The 16,721-nt window shown below is 39.6% G+C and overlaps 1 protein-coding gene across 1 annotated transcript in view; it reads left to right on the top strand.

Annotated features, from left to right (window-relative positions):
* Window positions 1–16,721, top strand: part of LOC126470054 (phospholipase A-2-activating protein) — a 137,398-nt gene that overhangs the window by 108,314 nt on the left and 12,363 nt on the right. The window contains exons 10-11 of the mRNA XM_050097559.1: window positions 7,861–7,935; window positions 13,570–13,713. Coding sequence (XP_049953516.1) covers window positions 7,861–7,935; window positions 13,570–13,713 — 219 coding nt within the window. The remainder of the gene's footprint in view (window positions 1–7,860; window positions 7,936–13,569; window positions 13,714–16,721) is intronic.

The following is a 16,721-nucleotide window of genomic DNA, read 5'->3' as shown; positions in this document are numbered from 1 at the left end:
CCAGCAGGGAAACCTTTCAGAAGATTGACACTGATGCAGACATGGCAGTTCACCTTCAGTACAGTCAAATGTAATGGATTATGCATAAATAGATGAATATCCTAAGTATTGTTCATAATTTGATTTCACAGTCTCGTTAAATTTTCATAATATTTTCTCCATTGATGTTACTCTAACTCTACTTAAATTCCAGCCCTAAAGCCATTTTCAAGCAGTAAAAATATTCTATCTACAGGAAAACAAAAGCTTTACAAAAGAACACTGGAATAAAACAGCAGCAGCCTGTACAAAAATGAATCAAAATACTTTTACACTGAGGCTCATAATTTGTCAATACAACCTCAGTCATTAAACAGATGCAAGCTTAGATAGCTGCTACAAATATACAGGGCGGGCCAAATATCTCATGAAATAAGGATCAAACGAAAAAACTACAAAGAACGAACTCGCTTGAAGGGGGAAACCAGGTGGCGCTATGGTTGGCCTGCTAGATGGCGCTGCCATAGGTCAAACGGGTATCAACTGCGTTTTTAAAAATAGGAACCCCCATTTTTTATTACATATTCGTGTAGTACGTAAAGAAATATGAATGTTTCTTTCGCTTTGTGATAAATGGTGCTGTAATAGTCACAAACGTGTAAGTACATGGTATCACGCAACATTCCACCAGTGCGGACGGTATTTGCTTTGTCATACATTACCCGTGTTAAAATGGACAGTTTACCAATTGCGGAAAAGGTCGATATTGTGTTGGTGTACGGCTATTGTGATCAAAATGCCCAACGGGCGTGCGCTATGTATGCTGCTCAGTATCCTGGATGACATCATCCAAGTGTCCGAACCGTTCGCCGGATAAATACGTTATTTAAGGAAACAGGAAGTGTTCAGCCACATGTGAAACGTCAACCACGACCTGCAACAAATGATGATGCCCAAGTAGGTGTTTTAGCTGCTGTCGCAGCTAATCTGCACATCAGTAGCAGACAAATTGCGTGATAAACGGGAATCTCAAAAATGTTGGTGTTGAGAATGTTACATTAACATCGATTGCACCCGTACCATATTTCTATGCACCAGGAATTGCATGGCAATGACTTTGAACGGCGTGTGCAGTTCTGCCACTGGGCACAAGACAAATTACGGGATGATGACAGATGTTTTGCACGCGTTCTATTTAGTGACGAAGCGTCATTCACCAACAGCGGTAACGTAAACTGGCATAATATGCACTATTGGGCTACGGAAAATCCACGATGGCTGCGACAAGTGGAACATCAGGGCGGGTTAACGTATGGTGCGGCATTATGGGAGGAAGGATAATTGACCCCCATTTTATTGATGGCAATCTAAATGGTGCAATGTATGATGATTTTCTACGTAATGTTCTACCAATGTTACTACAAGATGTTTCACTGCATGACAGAATGGCGATGTACTTCCAACATGATGGATGTCCGACACACAGCTCACGTGTGGTTGAAGCAGTATTGAATAGCATATTTCGTGACAGATGGATTGGTCGTCAAGGCACCATACCATGGCCCTCAAGTTCACCGGATCTGACATCGCCGGATTTCTTTCTGTGGGGAAAGTTGAAGGATATTTGCTATCGTGGTCCACCACCATCACTTGACGACATGCTTCAGCACATTGTCAACGTGTGTGCGAACATTACAGAAGGCAAACTACTCGCTGTTGAGAGGGATGTTGTTACACATATTGCCAAATGCATTGAGGTTGATGGACATCATTTTGAGCATTTATTGCATTAATGTGGTATTTACAGGTAATCATGCTGTAACAGCATGCGTTCTCAGAAATGATAGATTCACAAAGGTACATGTATCACATTGGAACAACCGAAATAAAGTGTTCAAATGTACCTACATTCTGTATTTTAATCTAAAAAACCTACCTGTTGCCAACTGTTCATCGAAAATTGTGAGCCATATGTTTGTGACTATTACAGCGCCATCGGTCACAAAGTGAAAAAAGTGGTCCAACTAAAACATTCATATTTATTTACGTACTACACGAATAGGTAATAAATAATGGGGGTTCCTATTTTTAAAAAATGCAATTAATATCCATTCATCTATAGTTCAATTCTTTTATCTTGTCGGTTCGCGCATGCCCGCCCAGACGCGGGAGATTGCTGCGTTGCCAGTTGTACGCGCCAAGAGAAGCAGCGCCATAGTATAGTTCGCAAACTTACGTTTAGGGGGGAGCGCGCAGTTTATGAAGTAAAGCCACCACGGCCGCATTAACCCTTTCGCTGCTACAGAGACGTGCTCCCCGCATTCCGCGATGTGTGTGATATTGTCATCATTGCACTGCTCGCCTGTGTTTACTTCATTGTGTGTTCTCCATCCCCAAAAAAATGGTGTGGTAATTGTTGATGTAATTTTATTTTCATATATAGTTGGTGTCACTAATGACTGTCAACGGGAGAGACCTAACTCATGTCTGTTAAATAATTTGTTATGCTGATACTTAGTTTACATGTCCCTGTCACCAACTAGACTGCATATTTCTGACAGTTGGTCACATGGATGGCTTTCTCATTTGCTGTAAGGTCTGCCACTGTCGGAGTTTAACCTAGTTTTGTAGTCACCGGAGTAACTCTCTTTGTATGTCCAGTTTCTCAGGTTGGTATTACACCGTGTGACATCAGTTATCAAGTGGTTGGAAATGATATGATTCCCAGCAGCCAATTGTTCTTTAGGCTTTATTAATGTCTGATTCATCCAGTTTTGCCATAAATTTTCTTGCCATATTTCAGGTGACTCATCTGAAGGATTGGTCATTTGCATAAAACTTTGCCTGTACTTCACTTGGGTGTGTTGTATTTGGTAGCCATATAATGGTTGCCTGTGATTGTCAACATGTTTCCTCCTTTTGGACTCAGCTGCAACTTGCCTTCTGATTGTGCGTTGAGCTATGCTGATTGTAGGGTAAATTCATTAAATTGGCTTTGGTGTTAGATAGCCAGACACTGTGCTTACTGTAGGATTAATTACATATTGGCATATTTGATGTGTGCAGACTTGTCCCAGAGAAGCGAAGTGTGAGAGCTGATGGCCCCCAGAATTTGAGGTTGAGCTCCGCATTTTGTGCTGGTGAGTGTTTGGATGATATTATTCCTCACCCATACTCATCCTTTAATGTTTTGACAGTGCTTCTGAAATTTCAGAGTCCTGTTAACTCGCACACCAAAATATTTCAGAGAGTCATCATGGTGGTTCAACCCTTGACACTGCCACATCACTTTCATTTGTCTGTGTCGGTTTCTTTATTTCTAAGTTGGAATACACACACTTGAGTTTTACAACAGGGATTTGGCTTGAGGGAATTTGCTCTGCAGTAGACAGCTAAGTCTTGAGTGTGTCTGCATCAGTTTTCCCTTCCAGTTCCTCAGACGATTTTCCTTGTGTGGCCATGGCAGCATCATCAACATATGTAAACTGTTTCATCTCAGCCTTTATTGGGTGGTCATTCGTACAGATGTTACATATAATTGGTAACAGGAAACTGCCTTGGGGTAGGCCATTCTTTAGCTATCTCAAGTGGCTATTCCTCTCCTGTAGAGTAACATAACATCATCTATTTTGAAGGAGACATTCCCTTAATTTCATCATTCGTAAGTCCTTAGTCATGTTGTAAAATGTAACATGCTGCTGGTGATGACTGACAGCGTTATAGGCAGCTGAGAGACCCATAAAGACGACTCCATTTTTCTGCAATCGTTCGAAGCTATTCTCTGTGTGTTGGGTGAAATTGAGTATTTGGCCACAACATAATTAATCAGGCATAAAAGTCATGTTTGTTCTGGTATGATTTTGGTCTTTATTGTGCCAAAAATTCCATCAATAATCATTCTTTCAAGTACCTTGTAGAAATGTCACGGAAGTGACGCAGACTTGAAGTTTTGTGGATGTGTAGGTTCTTTCCATGGTTTTAGTAGGGCTACCACCTTGTATTTCCTTCAGAGCTTTGGAATGTGCATGGTAGTGGTAAAACTGTTCTAGCCAAATTGGGCTGCAGACCCAAAATGCTTAATTTGTTCAATGCAGATATCGTCAAAGTCAACAGCTTTGTGTTCCTTTATTTGCTGGGTGGTTGTTCTTAACTCATCAGTACTGAATGGCATGGTGAGGGGGTCCACTTAATTACTCAGATACAGTTGGGTTTTCACTCTTTCCACTTTAGATAGTGTCTTCCCATTTAGTAGAAGGCTGTGACCTATCCTGTCAGGGGAGTGTCATAGGACCGTTGCTATTCACAATATACATAAATGACCTTGTGGATGACATCGGAAGTTCACTGAGGCTTTTTGCGGATGATGCTGTGGTATATCGAGAGGTTGCAACAATGGAAAATTGTACTGAAATGCAGGAGGATCTGCAGGGAATTGATGCATGGTGCAGGGATGGCAATTGAATCTCAATGTAGACAAGTGTAATTTGCTGCGAATTCATAGAGAGAAAGATCTCTTATCATTTAGCTACAATATAGCAGGTCAGCAACTGGAAGCAGTTAATTCCATAAATTATCTGGGAGTACGCATTAGGAGTGATTCAAAATGGAATGATCATATAAAGTTGATTGTCGGTAAAGCAGATGCCAGACTGAGATTCATTGGAAAAATCCTAAGGAAATGCAATCCGAAAACAAAGGAAGTAGGTTACTCGCGAAGAGACCATGAGGATGAAATCAGAGAGATTAGAGACCACACAGAGGCGTACTGGCAATCCTTCTTTCCACGAACAATACGAGACTGTAATAGAAGGGAGAACCGATAGAGGTACTCAAGGTACCCTCTGCCACATGCCGTCAGGTGGCTTGCAGAGTATAGATGTAGATGTAGTAGATGTACTCCAGTTAGACTAGGTGCTGTAATTGTAAGATTATTGCAGAAGCTTTTCACTTACTTCCATGCTCACTGGCTGTTTTGCTTTGTATCAAGATTTGTTACCAGTTTGTACCATCTTTCCATTTTTGCTGTTGATACTGGTTGTTGGACCTCATCGCCTGCTGGAGTACTATTTTCTGATAAAGGATTGTTATGATACATTGATTGGTATTGCTCTAGAAGTTCTTTAGGTCCCTCTTTCCAGGCCCTCAATGTATTCATTTGTACAGCCCCTCAGTATGTACTTTCTGGATAATTTTTTTTTTTACCAGCAGAACAAAATTGTCATAAGAAGTGGTGTGTAGTACCAGCTGCATTATCTCTTTGTCCAGTTTCTGTAAAACTCTGCCTTTTTTTTTCTTTTCAAATTAAAGTGCCTTTAAAATGGGACTGTTTCTGGGCTGACAGCCCCACTGACTGTGTAAGTATTGGTCTCTCTTTCCATCTGTGGTGTTATGTTTCCCACAATTTGTTATGTCTGACCTCTGATTCTGTCCCTAACAAAGATACTGTCTGGGTTGTATCCTCTGTGCCATCTTCCCCTGTTGAGGGATGCGAGCTGTTTCTCATTGTATATTAATTTTAAACTTACCCCTTCTGCCCATTGTTCCATTCTCTCACCAGTTATAGCTGTTTTAGAGTACCTGTGCTGTGGCGTTTAAAATTTCCAATAACAAATTTTGAGATCTGAGACGGGAAATTTTTTGGCTCTCAGAGACAAAGTCTACAGGTTACTGTTTGTAGAAGGAAGTTACCATGCAGGAGTTGACCTTGACAGAGAGCAGCTCACTATCATTTTTACATGTTGGAACTACTGACATTAATGTTTTTTTTAAAACAAAGATTGTACTTCCATATCATTTTCAAGGTCTTTCTAGTATTATCTTCATCCCTGGAATATGAGGTCTTTGACTTTCTGTTCCTCAATGTGTTCCTGGAGTAGGAGAAGATCAGTTTGTTTCCTTGCACTGGTAATGTATTGTAATGTGACAGGTGTTTTACAAGTAGCTGCCCCTGTCGTTATTAACCCCTACTCTTATTCCTCCAAATACTCTTTAATTGTTTAGTATGTATTACTTACAAAGTATATTTTAGCTGCCTTTTTAAATAGATGTACTTTAGTAATCTTTTTTGTATCCTTGGGCAGTGTATTATAGAATTTTATTCCCTGGTAGAAACTCCTGTTTTAATTTTGCACAACAAATTGGTAAATGTTCTCACTTGGTGCTATAAGGACATCTATTTTTTAAATAGTTCCTTATAGTGATCCCAACTACTACTTTTAGTTATTTCTGTTATGGCTTTTTGCTACAGTTTGAATCTTATAATCCCACTGATTCTTCAGAGGTCATTTCTTTTTAGATTACGAAATTCTCTTCAAAGATGTTCTTAGTACCTAAGCTTGTGATATGTGACCTTGTATTGAATTGTTCCCAATGCAAACTGCAAAGCCGACAACATTTTAAACAAACTTCCATACAGCATTATGAAAAGGATAGATTGCTGCTAACCATAAAGATGACAAGTTTAGTGGCAGACAGGCATGATGAAAAGACTATTACAGGTAAGCTTTCGGCCAAAGTCATTTTCAGGAAAGAGAAACATTCACACAAGCAAGCATACCTCACAAACATGACTGCTGCCTCTGGCCACTCTGCCACTCCCCAATCCCAACCCCTAGCCACAGGGATCATATCCCTGTGGAAGATCCAGGTGTAACACCTGCCCAGTCCACCCACCCGGCACTTCCTACTCCAGTTCTATCACAGGCTTATACTACTCCATTAGAGGCCAGGCTATCTGCAAAAGCAAGCATGTCATATACCAGCTCTGCTGCAATCATTATTCAGCTTTTTATATTGGCATGACTGCCAAGCAGCTGTCCATGAGGATTAACATCGACTGCCAAACTGTGGCCAAGAGCAAAGTGGACCACCCTATGGCACAACATGCAGCAGTACAGAACATTCTTGATTTCAGTCACTGCCTCACAACCCAGGCCATCTGGATATGCCTCTCCACCTCCAGTTTTCCTGAACAGTGCAGATGTGGGTTATCCTTGCAACATATTCTGCACTCCCAAAATCATCTCAGCCTCAACCTATAGTAACCTGTCCTCTTGCCCTCCACCCAGCTGTTTCCGCTCCCTCTGTCTTGTTACCTCTCAATTTAGCTCCCCTCACCCTCATTGTGCACTGCTCTCTGCTCGTGCGTCCACTGGTCTTCTCTTCTCTTCCTCTTCTCTTCCTCTTCTCTTGTCCATGCCTCGTCTTGCCACCTCTAGTCCCTGCAGCATCAGTTCCTCTTCCCCTCCCATACCCTGCTATCCCTCTCCCTTACCTGCTGTACTCCGGATTATTGCTCTCATTCAACATGTTTCTGTTGCAGTCTGGCCAGAGTGGTCGGATGTAGCAGTCGTGTGTTTGTGACATATGCTTGCTTGTGTAAATGTGTGCATTTTTCTCTTTTCTGAAGAAGGCTTTGGCTGAAAGTTTTTTTGCAACAGACTTTTCATCGTGCCTGTCTGGAACTTGACGTGTTATTTTTACGGTGAGTAACTATCTGTGTTTTTCATAATATTGTTGACATACCAATCTGAATTGTCCATTGTTTAAACTTCCTCGCACTTCAGTTTGGCATATTGTAAATGTTAATATCTCTTGAAAGTTAAGTTTTTATTGTAAGGTGTGACACGTTTACTGACATCATTTGTACCTGTTGTTTATAACTGAAACCCATTTTATACCCCCCTCCGTCTCTTATGAAAGTAATTCGGTTTGATGATAATGTTATGATTATGTTATTGACACTCTGTTGCTACCACTATTGATACCACCACCACCACAGCTGCCACCATTGTTGATAATATCCACATCGTTGCTGTTGTCACCATTATCAAGTCACTGTTAAATACTGTGAGCACTGAAACAATTTGTGTATTTTTCCAGATGATGATAATACTGGATACTTCCCCCAGCGGACTTGCATTGCTTTCAATGTCTTCAATAAGACAGTTATTGAAGGTAAGCAGTTACTCCAGATACATTATTATGTAACAGACAATTTTTACTTTCTGTGCTTGATGGTTAATATTGCTTCAGTAGTACCTTGTAGGAATTATTCGTGCATAGTTAACCTCTCAAAACAGCAAATGTTGACTGTACCTTCTTATTATGTCAACTGTTGAAAAATTCATAATATGACGTATTTAACTTGAATTTCAGCAATGTGCCCATTATATTTAGTTCAATTCGTAATATTGTATGAAGAAGAGAAATAGGCTGGGTTTGAACAGCCCTTTTATCTGTCATATTGGTTAGTATAACAGTATTGTGGATAAGTTTCACAATGCAAGTGTAAGAGCTCAGAATAACTGTCATAAGTCCAGAAAATTTTCATGGTATTAATGAGAACTGGTCTTCAGAGAGAGAATGTCGTGCTCATTTTTGTGGCTACATATAATGCATATGAAGAGGCTAGACTGATTCTGGAATTGACGGACAGATATGGACATTGTCCTCTCCATTATGTTATTAAAGACTTTATGAAGATATTGGTGTGTAACACATTCCAGCATTCTATGAAGAGTGACAAGTAACATAATTTGCATGTAGATGCTGATGTCATTCATGAAACATCTTGGATTCATCTGAGAATTCTTTAAGAGGAAGTCACACTTCTCATAGTCAGGTTAAGTTCCATTTAGGTACACAACTTCTCATTTATGTTATTAACTTATTTCTCCATTTCTGTAGACTTAAGCAGAGTCATTCTGGATGTAATTTCAATGTCATGTCAAAACATGCTAAAACATGTTTTAAATGGTAGCATTCTTGCCACCAATCAATGTAAAGGTATGGCACAGAATGTCAATGTGAATGGTGTTCTGGAACAAAGTTTTTTCATTAACAAAGTATTAGCATTATCTGCTAACATCTGAAGATAACATAATACCACCATATTCCTTTATGTTACGGTAGTGGGTTGTGTTCTTCTGTTTGTTCTTATGTTTTATTTATTGCTTGGTTTGTTTTCATGACAGATTGTGAAGATAATGTGTGAGTTTCTACTTTGTCCCCCCTCCCCCTCCCTCATACTTTCTTGTGAAAGTGACCTAATACCTGAAAGCAAAAAATTATGCAGGTTTCATAATACCTTGACAAAGAAAAGTCCTGCTCCATGCATAAATAAGATTCTTCAACAATGAAATAGTCACCTCCATTGAGGAAGGAAAACGCAGTTTCTTAAATTATTTGATACTTATAAAGGCAACAAGATGTAATAGGAAAAGAAAAGAATTATATGCACTGCTTTCTAAACCTTGTTATTCTGTTTATAGATGTTTATTTCCATGAGCAAATAAATGTTGATGGTATTAAATATTTATATCAAAACTTCTTATTCCTTCAGATGTCTACAGTGTGTGGAATTTACCATATGAGCTTCGTCAGTAACATCAATTATGAATTGTACTGTGAACATAAATAAAATGTACCACAATTTCTCTATCCCTAGTGATGCTGAAAATAAAAATTGGAACATTTTTTGAGTGTCTCCCAATTTATTTGTTCTATTGTAGAAACAATACATGTGAAGTAGGCTACAAAAAATCATTACATTCAGAGATAGATAGTCAAACAGTTCTGAGGTACTATGTATGGAACAATGCTGAAACAACCATATTAGTATATTGGGCAAGCCTTCGTGGTAGCAATGCAGACATTGTCTTTGGCATGCTGTCAATCGCACAAGTGGTAGAACTGTTTTGATTGTTTTGGGACAGTATTTCATAGCTGTGTATGAGTTTGGAGTTAATGAGTTTGACTAGTCATGAACTTGTGACACACACTATATGATCAAAAGTATCTGGACACCCCCAAAAACAGTTTTTCATATTAGGTGCATTGCTGCCACCTACTGCCATGAACTCCATATCAGTGACCTCAGTAGTCAAGAGACATCTTGAGAGAGCAGAATGGGGTGCTCCGTGGAACTCACGGACTTCGAACGTGGTCAGGTGATTGGGTGTCACTTGTGTCATATGTCTGTATGCTGAAAACGTCCCTAGGTCCACTGTTTCTGAAGTGATAGTGAATTGGAAATGTGGTGGTGGTGGCGGTGGTGGTGGTGGTGGTGGTGGTGGTGGTGGTGGTGCGGGGTGGGGGTGGGAAGGGAGACGTACAGCACAAAAGCATACAGGCTGACCTCGTCTGTTGACTGACAGACCAGCGACAGTTGAAGAGGGTTGTAATGTGTAATACACAGACGTCTATCCACACAGGAATTACAAACTGCATCAGGATCCACTGCAAGTAATATGACAAGTTAGGCGGGAGGTGGGAAAACTTGGATTTCATGGTCGAGCGGCTGCTCACGAGCCACACATCACGCCGGTAAATGCCAAACAATGTCTTACTTGGTGTACTGAGCGTAAACATTGGATGATTGAACAGTGTAAAAATGTTGTGTCGAGTGACGAATCACAGTACACAATGTGGCGATCCGATGGCAGGGTGTGGGTATGGCGAATGCCTGGTAAACGTCATCAGTCAGTGTGTGTAGTGCCAACAGTAAAATTCGGAGGCGGTTATGTTATGATGTGGTCGTGTTTTTCATGGAGGGGGCTTGTACCCATTATTGTTTTGCATGGCACTATCGCAGCACAGGCCTACATTGATGTTTTAAGCACCTTCTTACTTCCCGCTGTTGAAGAGCAATTCGGGAATGGCGTTTGCGTCTTTAAACACGATCAAGTATCTGTTCATAATGCATGGCTTGTGGTGGAGTGGTTGCACGATAATAACGTCCTTATAATTGGCTAGCCTGCACAGAGTCCTGACCTGAATCCCATAGAACACCTTTGGGATGTTTCGGAATGCCGACTTCCTGCCAGGCCTCACCGACTGACATCGATACCTCTCCTCACTGCAGTGCTCCATGAAGAATGGGCTGCTAGTAACCAAGAAACCTTCCAGCACTTGATTGAACGTATGCTTGCAAGAGTGGAATCTGTCATCAAGGCTAAGGGTGGGCCAACACCATATTGAATTCCAGCATTACCGATGGAGGGTGCCATGAACTTGTAAGTCATTTTCAGCCAGATGTCCGAATACTTTTGATCGCATAGTGTATTCTTAATTGCTGGTGGTGAACTGACAAACTGGTAGCCACCAACAATGGAGGGTGAAGCTTTGACAATGCCAGTCGCTAGTGCTGATGGAATGTCAGAAAAAATGGTTTCACAAAAGTCAGCTGAAGATCCCAAGACAAAAGCCAATAGGCAATGGGTGTCCTGCATTGTTCAGTGTGTCCTCAAAACCAGTGGTGTATGGTCATTGTAAGATGTTGCTCCCTTTGTGTATTGCATGGAATTGGTCCTGTATCTCATTGAATGGCAGGTTCCAGTAGTTGTCACTCTTCTGGAATTGAATTGAATTGAATTTTATTTGATCGTGTAAGATTACATAGTGTACAGTAAATGTACATGTAATATAGGACATGTCAAAGTATTAACATTCAGTATCACTTATTTTTCTACACCTTTAGCTTACCTTTTTATATCACTGATAATGAATAACAATATATACAAATTTTATGGCATAAGTATTCTGCAACACTGTGAAACTCTTTTTCAATGAGATAGTCTTTAAGTTTCTTTGGAAAGTCATTGTAAAGTACACTATCTTGCAGGTTTTTGGGCAGACTTCTTAGTAGTCTGATATAAGAGTACTGGGGTCCTTTTTCTAGCATTGCCAGTCTGTGGGGTATGCTCCGTACTTCATTCTTCCTTCTTGTATTGTGGGTGTGTACACTAGCATTTGTAATCCAGTCCTCACTACCTTTTGTGATGTACATTATTGCTTTGTATATATATAACGATGAAAACGTTAAGATACATAAATTCTTGAAACAGTTTCTGCATGTTTCAGAGGTCTTTCTTCTTAAAATGGTCCTAATTGCTTTTTTTTTGTGATGTGAACACTCGTTTTGTCTCTTGTTTGTTTGAGTTTCCCCACACAGTCACTCCATACTGTAAGTATGGTTCGGAAAATCCATAATACACTGTACGCAGAAGGTTCTTGTCTGAATACTGTGATAGCTGCATCATTAAGAATATGACAGAGCTCAGTTTCTTACAGACATTATTAATAGTTTTTTCCATTTAAGTTCATTACCCACAAGAATACCTAAGAATCTAGCAGATTCTACTTCTTCCAGCCTTGTTCCATCAACCTCTAAATCCATGTCTACAGCCTTTTCCTTGTTTTTAAACACTGCATACATACTCAAGCTGTTCCTTATTTTTGGTCACTATTTAGTAGTGTCATGTCATCAGCATACAATATTTTCTTTTCTTCCTCCTCAACACCTATATAATTAACAAACACATTAAATAACAATGGCCCCATTACCAAACCCTGCGGCACTCCATATTTGATGGGTTTGGTGTCTGATTGGTATGAGTTTCCTAATGATACATACTGCTTGCGGTTGCACAAGTATGATTTTATCCATTCACCAGGTTGCCCTCGAATGCCATAGTTGCTTAATTTTTGTATCAGCATTTCATGGTCAATGTTGTCAAATGCCTTTGAAAGATCCAGAAACTTTGCAGAGACAACCTTTTTCTCATCCAAGGACTGTAAAATGTAGTCTGTTAGACTGGCAATTGCTGATTCTGTAGATTTACCCTTTCTGAAACCATGTTGTGAGGGTATGAGAATGTTATGTTTGTCCAAATAGTTAACTAATCTGGTATACATAAGCATTTCTAGGATTTTTGAGAAACCTGATATTAGTGAAACTGGTCTGTAGTTGTTGGGATCATCCTTATACCCTGTCTGTATAGTTTTCCGCAATTCATCTTCCGTGACTGCTCTTAAGAACATAGTACTGCATGATCTTTTTGGTACCTACTGCTTGAAACTGTCCTTGCAAATAACTATCACTGAAGCAAGACAGAACCTTCTCTCATCACTAAACACAACTTTATGACAGGAAGTCAGGCAAGCAGCATCTTTGCATGTTGCCTATCTTTCAGTAAACTTATTGATACTACCAAACCCGGTGTGTGCAAAATTGCCCTTAACTTGTGCTCTGGTCACCTTTCAATCAGCCATGTCTTCTTGTGTGATGATGTAGTCTAAGTGTGAATCTGTATGCATACTCTATGTGGAATCAGGACTACGTGGATGTGCATTTCCTTTGCACCATGTCCAGCATCGATACACAGCTAACTCTCACATTTTTTGTAAAAGTAGTAGTCAGTCTCCTGCAGGCTCATAATATGTTGATGTGCAAAGTCAATTAAATGCAGGCATTGTATCATATCATTTTTGCAATGTTTACTAGCCCAGTGTGATGTCCAGAACAAGAGATTATCTTTTCACCTAGTCAAATGTGGTTTTATAGGCTCAATGTTTTCGTGCTTGCTATATTGGTTTATACTTCAACTACCCTCTGTCAATGACCCATGAAAATTTTGTTTCTACATCAGGTTTTTAGAAGTGTTCAGTTTTCATTGTCTGTTTTTATCTTTTGTAATATCTCCATTAAAGAAATTGAAACATACTGCAAATAATTCATGATTGATGTGCATTTTGTTAAAATAATAAATATTATAATTTTCATGTAGTTATCTGCATGTTTCTTTCCAGATAAACTTTTCCTTAACAATAACCTGGCAGGAGAACATAAGCTGGATATTGAACATGTTGATCAAGTGACAATGCTACTTAATGAAAGGCTCCTCGATGAGACTCAGATGAATGCTTTGATTAAAATGATGCATTGGCCTGAAGGTATGTCTTAAATGCCTTTTGTCTATTATACTAAGTAGTCTTTGTTTAGACGTAGTTGCTTATCTACCATGCGATATAATATATTTGTCATGGGAAAGCTTTACCCCCGCATCACAGCATAGAGAGAGTGAACTGTGGAATGAAAAACAATACTCAGCAGCAACGACCACCACCTGAATATGTCAAGCAGTTGCATAGATGAAATATTGTGCGATTTACACAATATGATCTGCCAGCAAACCCAGGAAGTATATTTGCAATGCACAGAAAGTTTCAAAAAGCACGAAAATGCAATGTTATACTGTACTATATATGCTACAGCAGTTAACTTTGAAGCATATAAGATGTAATACATTTTAATAAACGAAACAGTAACTCTACTAGAGCTCCAAATAAAATACTGTTCTGCACTACAGTATATGAAATAGACTAAAAAATACACAAATATTTACAGCACTCTGCAAGTTATTGTAGGTTCATTTTTTCACTGCTTTAAATAAGTCAGTTTTCCTTTCCCTTTTTTTACGCGGTATTTCACACATTCTCTTCTGTGCAAATTGTTTTCTATGCATCAGTTTCAACAACCCACTATGGTTTGGTTCACTTGGTCTCTTCGTTCACATTGACACTTTGTTATCCAATATATCTCGTATGTACTGGAAACATCATATATGATTCCTCATCTTCAACCACTTTATGTCCTCATTTTCTACAGCATCAGTAATGTGTTCTTCATTTATGGTGTCTGAAATCAGTTCCTTGTTGTTGATGCCTGCCCAGTGGTTCAGGTCTTTTAAGATCAACATTGCGTTGGCGAACACCACATGCAGACCTGATGTCACTAATGTTGAAACCTGTGTCACTTCCTTTTTCATCTGTTGTGTTTTCCAAAACTGATAATTTTATCCAGAAATTCCCAATTTTCCTCAGACTGCTTTGCTATGCCAGACTTACCGAATGCATAACAGTTGTCAGATTTCAAACTGGTTTACATTTTCCCATGTGAATTTACTGTTGGAATGAGCAGTTCACAACGGCAGTGAGTGTTAAGTCTTTCGCTGCTGCGGATGTGTGTACATGTCCTGCTCTGCTGCTCTCAAGATGCTGTGGGCATGTAACTTGGGGCACTTGGATTTTCCCACAGTGCTATTGACATCTGTATGCATCCAAGCCACCAATCTCTCAGTGCTGCAGATGAGTTACTTCCACATCTCGGTGAACAAGAGTTTCAAGTGTTTATCATATGACATATGTGCCCCTTTGTGTACTGTCATTTGGGTGGGGTGGGGGGGGGGGGGGGGGGAGGAATTCTTCTTTCAATATCTTGAACTGTTTATGAAATATGATGATTGTTGTGACCACGTAATTCCTGATTCACGGGGACAGAAATGGGTGTGTTGCATGTGACCATCCATCGGATATAAAAATCAATAACTTGAGAATGAAATAAGGTATTGAACTGCTCTTTGTTGCAAGTAGTATTTGTTTATCTTATCTACATTTGATCTAGATCATTTATCAAATGAAGGTATCGGACTGTTAAGATGTGCAAAACTCAAATGTTTTCAGTGAATAGTTCTCTTAAAATTGGTTGGTAAGTATTTCATAGAGGCCAGAAGACCCTTTCTCGGTACAGATACCAGCATTTGGCAAGCAGCATAGCCACAACAAAGCTGCGCTCAGCATTGAATACCGAGAGCACTTCTGTAGCAGCAAAAGGGTTGAATGCTCGTAGGATGCTCTGATCCAGTGGCTGAATTAATGCTGTTGTGTTGTAGACAAAAAATTTTCTTCTGATTGCAACACATCAGCAGGTTGATACACTGTACAGTGATCAAGGGTTAATAGAGCTTTTTTTTTTTGACTTAAGTGATTGCAGGTGCTTTATCACTGATGGAACAAATTCTTCATGAAACTACTTAATGAAGATACCACATGTCATTGAAGCATTCTTTGAATGCATGGAGGGGAACTGTAATAATGACATGTTGACACGTGTGAAACATCTAGGGCTATCACTTTTCTGTGTAAAGAGAGGTTTCAGCCTGTGGTTACCAAATTTATTTGTGGCTAGCAGATAGCACATCTGAACTGCAAAGTACAGGATCCCATGAATCTGAGGAAAAAAGTGTCTATTAATGAGGGAAGATATACCCATACACACTACAGTCAAATAGCACACTGAAGATCACCCAACCACTCAAGGGTTTCTCTGGAGATGTGGATTTCTTTAATCCCCCCTTCTTTGAAAACATAAATTACACAATTTAAAATATGACCTACAGTTTGAAGTTCACTGCACTCACAAAAAGGATCATCTGCAATATCCTGCTTTGTCGTTAAGCTTTTACAGTGACCTGTTCCAGTTCTTATTCTGTTCATTCTTGTCCAGAGTATTGTTTGATCACGTCAGCAGTAAGGAATCCATTTTGCAGGGTATTTGTTCACCAGTGTTCCTGCCAATCCCTTTCTACCTCAAAAACTTCTAATCTTTGGAAGATTTTCTGGTGAGGTTTCCTCGACTTCAGTTGATCCTTTGTGTGTAAATAATGAAGAATTTGCAGACTGCATTGGTTTGATATCTTTTTTGTCTTCTTTTTTATTGCAGCATTGTGTGTGATGTTGGTGACTGGACACTGGCTAGCAATTTCAGTGAGCCACTTATGATCATCATCGATTCACTGAGCTCCACATCAACTTTTTTTGTGTGGGCACTCATTGCTCACACTGGGGCACAGTATTCTGCAGTACTACGTGCCAGTGCTGATGGGCACAGTGTGTTTGCATCATTTCTCCATGGGCTGCCTGTTAGTTTGGCTAGTATATTGTTTCTGGATTTCAGTTTTTGCTTCACTACTTGTAGGTCGTGCTTGTATGGAAATGTATGGTCAAGTTTAACTACTAACTATTTATAGGTGTTTCCATGTTTAATTGACTCTAGATTGAGTGTCAGGCTCAACGTCCTGTTGGCTTCTTTATTGTTGAGGTGTGTAGTGATACAGATTTAG

Source organism: Schistocerca serialis, chromosome 3 (genome assembly GCF_023864345.2).
Source record: "Schistocerca serialis cubense isolate TAMUIC-IGC-003099 chromosome 3, iqSchSeri2.2, whole genome shotgun sequence".
NCBI classification, from domain to species: Eukaryota; Metazoa; Arthropoda; class Insecta; order Orthoptera; family Acrididae; genus Schistocerca; species Schistocerca serialis.
This window is presented reverse-complemented; position numbering and strand designations above follow the sequence as displayed.